Source organism: Primulina eburnea, chromosome 11 (assembly GCF_022965805.1).
Source record: "Primulina eburnea isolate SZY01 chromosome 11, ASM2296580v1, whole genome shotgun sequence".
NCBI classification, from domain to species: Eukaryota; Viridiplantae; Streptophyta; class Magnoliopsida; order Lamiales; family Gesneriaceae; genus Primulina; species Primulina eburnea.
Genome location: NC_133111.1, coordinates 39,130,116 through 39,137,385, shown reverse-complemented (window position 1 = coordinate 39,137,385; position 7,270 = coordinate 39,130,116). Strand labels below are relative to the sequence as shown.

General features: G+C 28.4%; 1 protein-coding gene and 1 long non-coding RNA gene across 2 annotated transcripts; one reads left to right on the top strand and one right to left on the bottom strand.

The window, feature by feature from the left end:
- The first annotated feature begins 2,602 nt into the window (after positions 1 to 2,602).
- On the top strand, positions 2,603 to 4,068 carry LOC140805059 (transcription factor MYB56-like). Its single transcript, XM_073161245.1, has 3 exons — positions 2,603 to 2,940; positions 3,023 to 3,439; positions 3,753 to 4,068. The coding sequence occupies exons 1-3, from the start codon at positions 2,661 to 2,663 to the stop codon at positions 3,986 to 3,988; spliced, it is 933 nt and encodes a 310-aa protein (XP_073017346.1). The 5' UTR covers positions 2,603 to 2,660; the 3' UTR covers positions 3,989 to 4,068.
- Positions 4,069 to 6,508: 2,440 nt separating this feature from the next.
- LOC140804258 (uncharacterized) lies at positions 6,509 to 7,009 on the bottom strand. Its single transcript, XR_012112144.1, has 3 exons — positions 6,869 to 7,009; positions 6,725 to 6,780; positions 6,509 to 6,630 (listed from the first exon to the last, which is right to left on the bottom strand). It is a non-coding gene; the product is annotated as an uncharacterized lncRNA (long non-coding RNA).
- Positions 7,010 to 7,270: the final 261 nt, after the last annotated feature.

Sequence of the window (7,270 nt, the reverse complement as noted above, 5' to 3'; positions counted from 1 at the left end):
AAAATAATTTAAAGAAACTCATGAACATAACAAAGCAATTTTTTTAAATATGTAACATGTAATTAAATTAAATATAAATTAAAATCAAAGTAACAACTATCTTGATTGAATTAACTACACTATTAATGATCATATTAAACTAACATAAAAAATGACTTAAAGAACCTCATGAACATAACAAATTGTAAAATTAATGAAAGGGTATAGCTTGTAATTAAACTAAATTTAAAAGTAAAATTAAATTATTAATATCTGGATTGACATATATGTCCTTATTTTCATTAAATTATATTCATTAATACATGTCACTTTGTTTGTTTTGTTTTCATCTATTAATTAATGAAATCTAAACTAAATTGAAGAAAAATAAAATTTAGCATATATATGAGTTTGGAGTGTGAATTTACATCTATGTTTTTTGTTTGTATTTTCTAGCTATTAATGACTTCTAAAACAAATAGAACAAAATTGAAATTTAACTATTATTTTTTAGAATTAAAAATTTAATTACTATTTTTAGAATGAAATTTAAATTTATTTTTCATTTTTTGGAATGACATTTGCACTCTATTTTTTTTTTTTAAATATATGTCTTTAATGAAATTTAAATGACTTAAAGAACCTCATGAACATAAAAATTGTAAAATAAATAAAAAGAGAACCTCATGAACATAACAAATTGTAAAATAAATAAAAATATAAAATAGTAAGATCACAGTTCAAATTCATAAATTTATAATAATATATTAGATAGAATGAAATTTAAATTTATTTTTCATTTTTTGGAATGACATTTGCACTCTACTTTTTTAGAAAAAAAAATATATGTCTTTAATGAAATTTAAATGACTTAAAGAACCTCATGAACATAACAAATTGTAAAATAAATAAAAGAGTAAAATAGTAAGCTCACAATTCAAACTCATATATTTATAATAGTAGTAGAGTAATAGATATGAATTCAGTCTTGACAAAAACTTGTGCGAGACAGCCTCACGTGTCGTATTTTGTGAGACATATATCTTTTTTGGGTCATCAATGAAAAATATTATTTTTTATGCTAAGAGTATTACTTTTTATTGTGAATATCGATAGAGTTGACCCGTCTCATAGATAAAAATTCGTGAAACCGTCTCACAAGAGACCTATTCTTCAACCTTTTAGCTTTCCTTCAAGATTGACTCTACAATAGACGGGCTAAAATCTACTCTACAATAATTGATTATTACCTAACCCGACTTTTAAAATTATACAAATGCATTAAAAAAACGAATTCTATATATGAACTCGTTTCCCAGCAAAGAGCATGCAAATAAAACAAGGGCATCTCTAATAAATAAATAAATAAATAAAGTAGAATAAATCAAACATAAATAAAGCAAGGGCCTTCTCCAAAATCATCGTGTCGCCCTATATTTTGAATTTGACAATCTCGGTACTTAAACTAACATTAAACAAATCAAAAACTTCGCACACATTTTCCAATTATTGTTAGAATGTATCTTATTTAAAGTGGATAAAAATCAAATGTGATTCTATATTTCATATTTGATTTGAGTGGCATCAAAAGAAATTAATTAATTTGAATATGAAATAATATGAGATTTATATAATTTCAAAAATGAATTCAGAAGGTCGAATGGTGTCGTGTCCTGGGTTCGTAAATCATTCATTGAAATAGTAAGGAATAATATGCAACTTTTTCTTTTTTGAAAACGTTGAATTTTGGCATCATCGTCTCATTGAAAAATAATTATTTTTACAGAAAGAGACAAACAGAATCTGTTTTCTGGGTCTCGAAGACCGAGGAAGAGTTAAATAGGGGAAAAAAATAATTAAGCAATTACATTTATATTTAAATAAAAGAAAATGTTGTATTTATAAGATTACATATGACATATCTCGTGAGACAGATCAATCCTATCGATATTCACAATAAAAGTAGTATTTTTAGCATAAAAAATAATATTTTTTCATGGATGACTCAAATAAGAGATCTGTCTCACAAAATACGATCCGTGAGATCGTCTAACACAAGTTATTGTCAAGATTATATTTTGTTTCTAAAATTATCTTCATATCAATATTTTTTTAATATAATCATTGCAACATGTTTTCGATAAAATTTCTTCAAATTGCATTGTCAGTTCTCATTCATTTCTATCAATTATTATTAAATTAAACATAAAATTAATCATGTAATAAAATTTAAAAAATCATATAATTTTATTGTGTGTGAATAATTTACTAGTGTATAATTATAGTTACAAAACGGATTATAAAATGTATTTGAAAAATACAAAATTATCTTTATATTTAATTTTAAAAATTATTTGAAAAATATATTTAAGTGTGGAATAAATGTAGCATGACCCTTGAATAAAATATTCCCACACGAACGTTTCTCGATTTCCAGTAACACACGTACGCACACCTCCTCGCAACAAACTAAATACATATTTCGTGTATAATTATTATGTAGAATATGATAAATTTTTACAAGTTAGTTATTGGTATATAAAAAAATATTAATAAAAAATTCAAAAAATTATAAAGTTCGAAATTAGTACGAAAAGTTTAATAACAATACCAACTGGGAAAACATTTTCGCTTGGTTCTCTTCTGTTGAAGAATTAAGTTTTCCGGGTTTTCCCCCGAGAATGGATCTGGAGAAGTTGATGAATAATGGTGGTACTAACAATGCACGAAAAGGGTTTCAAGATTTGACTTTGCTACCCGCACCTGTCAGGGAGGCTGGAGGTGTTGCTGGATATTTGAATGCTCCATTAATGGAGGAAGTAGGGAAGAAAACTCTGCAGCCTAAGGTATGTAGCAGAGGCCATTGGAGGCCACAAGAGGATGCTAAGCTCAAAGATCTTGTCGCTCAGTTTGGTCCTCAGAACTGGAATATCATTGCTGAAAAACTTGAAGGAAGATCAGGTCAATTAGATTAACATGTATTGATTTATTTTCGGATGGGAATTTATTCATTTATTATATTATTTTTATTCGTGATTTATAGGGAAAAGTTGCAGATTGAGATGGTTCAACCAGCTGGATCCAAGAATTAACAAAAGGGCATTTACAGACGAAGAAGAGGAAAAGCTTTTAGCAGCGCACAAAATATATGGCAACAAATGGGCTTTGATTGCCAAATTATTCCCTGCAAGGACTGATAATGCTGTAAAAAATCATTGGCATGTGATCATGGCAAGAAAACAAAGAAGCTCTTCCAATTTACACACAAGATTCTCTGTCAAAGTGGCATCAAATATTGCATGTAGTGGATCGACAGATTCTGGTGAGAAAGATAATACAGATGATCAGTCCGTTGTTTCCACACGTGCTCATCTTTCACTCGCACCATTTTCTGATCTCAAAGCTAGTAGCAGCTTTCTTACAAGGTTTAGTCCACTTCATCACCAAAAGCTCAACCATGGTACGGATTTTTTCCCCCACAAGAGGTCCTTTTTCCCGTTTCATTTTTCATACAAAGATTTTTAATTTATGTCGCACTTATCAGTATTCACTAGTTCACGTCAATATTACATTTAAGTAAAATCCTAAATACAGTTCTCTGCAGTCTGCATCACTTGAAGTTTTTATTAATTTATTTAGCATCACCTCAAGTTATATGTCATCCTTGCGCAACACGCGTGCGCATTCGTTCCAATAGATTTCGAAATGCTAGCTTTGACCTGAAATCTTATTTAGAATTCATATATGTAGATCTTGTAATTGTCTGGATGCAGGAGCAGAAGCGGGAGAAAAAGGTTTGGATACACAAATAAGTGAGATCCGGTGTAAAAATTATCAGTGGCATAGCAAAAAGCTCGTGGTATATTCAGAAAATGTAGATTCAAACTCTGAATCCTCTGCATCTTTAACATCAGTAGCCGACAGCAGGGCCAGTTTATGCATTAACTGCGGGGAAAATGAGAATAAAAACATGGAATTCATTGATTTCCTTGGAGTAGGAGCCATTTAAAATCTGGGAAAAGAATAGCTGAAGAAAACAAAAAGTCCAAGGACTGTATGAACAGTAAAGAAAGAGTAGCAATTATTGAGTATTTATGTGTGTTATAGAGCATAGTTTACGCAGATAAAACAAATGTGTTAATGCAGAAAATGAGGTCCCTGTATTCTTCATACATCAAATCCCATGCAGAAAATCAGATTACTAATGGATATCCACTGTCTATCTCGTATATTATGAATCACGTTAGTCAGATAAATAGTATTACATATGATTGAAACGTTGATAAAAAGAATCGAAATTGGTACCTACAGCTAGTTGTTATTATAATTATGTTTGAATTATAAAATAAATATAAGATCGAGATCTTTTACTACCATTTCACTTTCCTCGGTATAGGATTGAATTTAGCTTAGATTATGTAACTTTGTTGACTGTGCGTGCACGGGAATTATGACTTTAATGCATCCTTTTTCTTCGTGATTAGACGCACATTATTGTCTTTTGTTATCACCCCTGGGTATTTCAAAACTCAGTTTTACTTTTAACTTTAATTGTTTTTAACTCATTTAATATTATTAAATTCAATCAAGTATATATATAATTTTTGTTTTTAAAGTTATTTAATTTATTTTATTGATTAATGGTTTTTTTTCTAAAAAAGATTATATTTTATAAATATTATATTATGATAAATAAATATATAACTAATTTTTTTATTATATTGATAAAAATATAATGAATCAATAGTCATTAGAGCTCGAATGTATTGTTTTCGAATGATCGAAGCAAAAAAATCGGCATTTAATTTTTCATAATCTGGTATTGATCTATTTTCAATATGAAAGTAAAATATCGTTATTGAGTGGGATTTTTCACGAGTTGTCATATAGTGTTTTGGGCGTCATCGAAAACCATGAAACTTAATTTAAATTTAAATTAAAGAAAAAGTAAAAAAATCATGAAAGTTACCAGAAATGTCTAAATCGAATGCGAAAATTTCTGGCCATTAGAGTTATGTAAATCGTGAATGGGTGAGATTTCTCATGCATTGTAGTATTTGTGCTTCGGCTGCCACGCATTATGGTTTTTCCTAAAGATTTGTCTTTTCATGAGCTATAACTTTCACGTTAAACACTTTTTTCTGATTCCAACAAATCAATACCAGATTTTGAAAACTAAAACTATGACTGTTTTTGTTTTTGTCGTCCGAAAACAATACTTTCGAGCTGTTGTAATATATGTTTATTTATTTTATTTTTATCAATATTTCAAAAAAATTTATTGTATATTTGAACTTATAATTATCCATAAAGTATAATTTTTAAATAAAAATTATTTTTTTAAAAAAATTAATCAGTAATATATGACCAAGCAGACGATGTTTTCTATGTTATTGTGGTCGTGGGCATAATAATGCACGTAAAAAAAGAAGAAACTCACGGAGCACGAAACTGACATTATGGCGTAGAAATCGAGTGCTCCCGTGCAACGAATCTAGCACGAAATCTTTTGTCTTAAAAGTCTACACATTCAGACTTGCTTTAAAATTACACTGTGTATAAAACATGAATATAAATTTTAAAATGAATGTATCACGAAATATTTTGTGGGAAAGTATTCTTTATTTTCAAAATATATTTTATTTATTGAAATGATCTTTTTTTTATATAAATATTTTTTTATTGATAAGATATCGTGAAATATTTAATTAAGGATTTTGCTTTTTTATATATGTGATAATTATGATAAGAATTCTATTATATGATATCATAATTTTTAAAAAATTTATTTTTAATTAAACTTTTGTTTTTCATATCTTATAAGATTTTTTTTAGAGATAAACATTAGGAAAGGATGATGTTATAAATAACAGAAATAAGCTAATGACAAAGACTTTCGTTTTCGCTTTTGGGTGGCTTCGTTGTTGTATTGAAAAGTGATGTTTTACGTGTTGCCGTGATTGTTAGAGAAATATGCATATAACACGCGTAGAATTGTTGACTGAAGATCGTGTTTTTATTATTCCAGTTTTTGGCATCGTGTTTTGCTTTTTGAATACGTTTTAATTTGATTATTTGTTTCAGAAAGCAATTTGTTTTTTCATCGTGTAGAGAAAATTAGTTTTCATTAAAAGCACTAGTGTTGGTTTTTGTAAACTCAAGTTGTTTTCTAACGATTATTTTGTCCGTGCAAGTATTTATATTTGAGCACAATTATTTCCTGAGTTATTTTAGTTTAAGTTATTTTTATTTGCGTGTTGTATTATTTCATCGCGTATTGTCACTAGATATTATAACATCTGGGTTACCATTTAAACATGATACACACAAATTTTTTACGGTTTATGTTAAAAAGTATTCCCCTACGTGTCTTAAAACTCTAGTTTTTCTATCTTGAGCAATCTTTCAAAAATATATTGTCCAATAATTTGTAAACTTTTATTAAAAACTAATAATATCGTTATTATTACATCATTTTCATATTAAGATGCAATAATTTTGTTCATGGGGGAAGCAATAGAATTTATTAGTCTCTTCCTTCATTCAACTCTAGCTTGAAGGAGGAGTTGGTTCCTTCGGATCATGGCCCGGATTCGGGCCTGGGTCAGTATAATCCATCATTTTTTTCTCAACATCGATGGTTCTCACATCCTGCAATATTAAAAATAACACTCATTTAAACCATTTTTGGGTCTGTGAATTTCATATAGTGAAGGAGAAAAGTCGATTAACGAAATTAATTTACATGATCAGAAAGTTTGTCGAACACGGACGACGTCGTCTTGTTCGATATAAATAGTTCTGAAACAGAAACAAATATAGCACAAATCCATTAAATGTACGTTCGAGGGAACTGAAAGGGAGAAAAGTAGGTAATAAATCGGCATACTTGATTGTCGAATCGATGAAACCGATAGGGCATGAGAAAAGATAATTAGAAGAGCAGTGAGAAGAAGGAGACAAGTCTGTTGTTGGATCTTCATGAGTCAGAACATATGAATAACGTTGATGAATATGGTCCAAAATTACACACACACATATATATATTTTATAAGGAAGGAGGATAAATAAATATGGTGACAAAATCAGCAAACATTTATTTCATGGGATCATGCAGATTGCGTTCCATTTACTCTATTTTCAATATATATATACATATATATATATATATATATATATATATATATATATATATATATATATAAATATATATATATATATACACGCACTCTAAGAAACTTCTGATCACCCATCCCAGCATTGCTCGTCCTCACTCACACACACTAAGAAA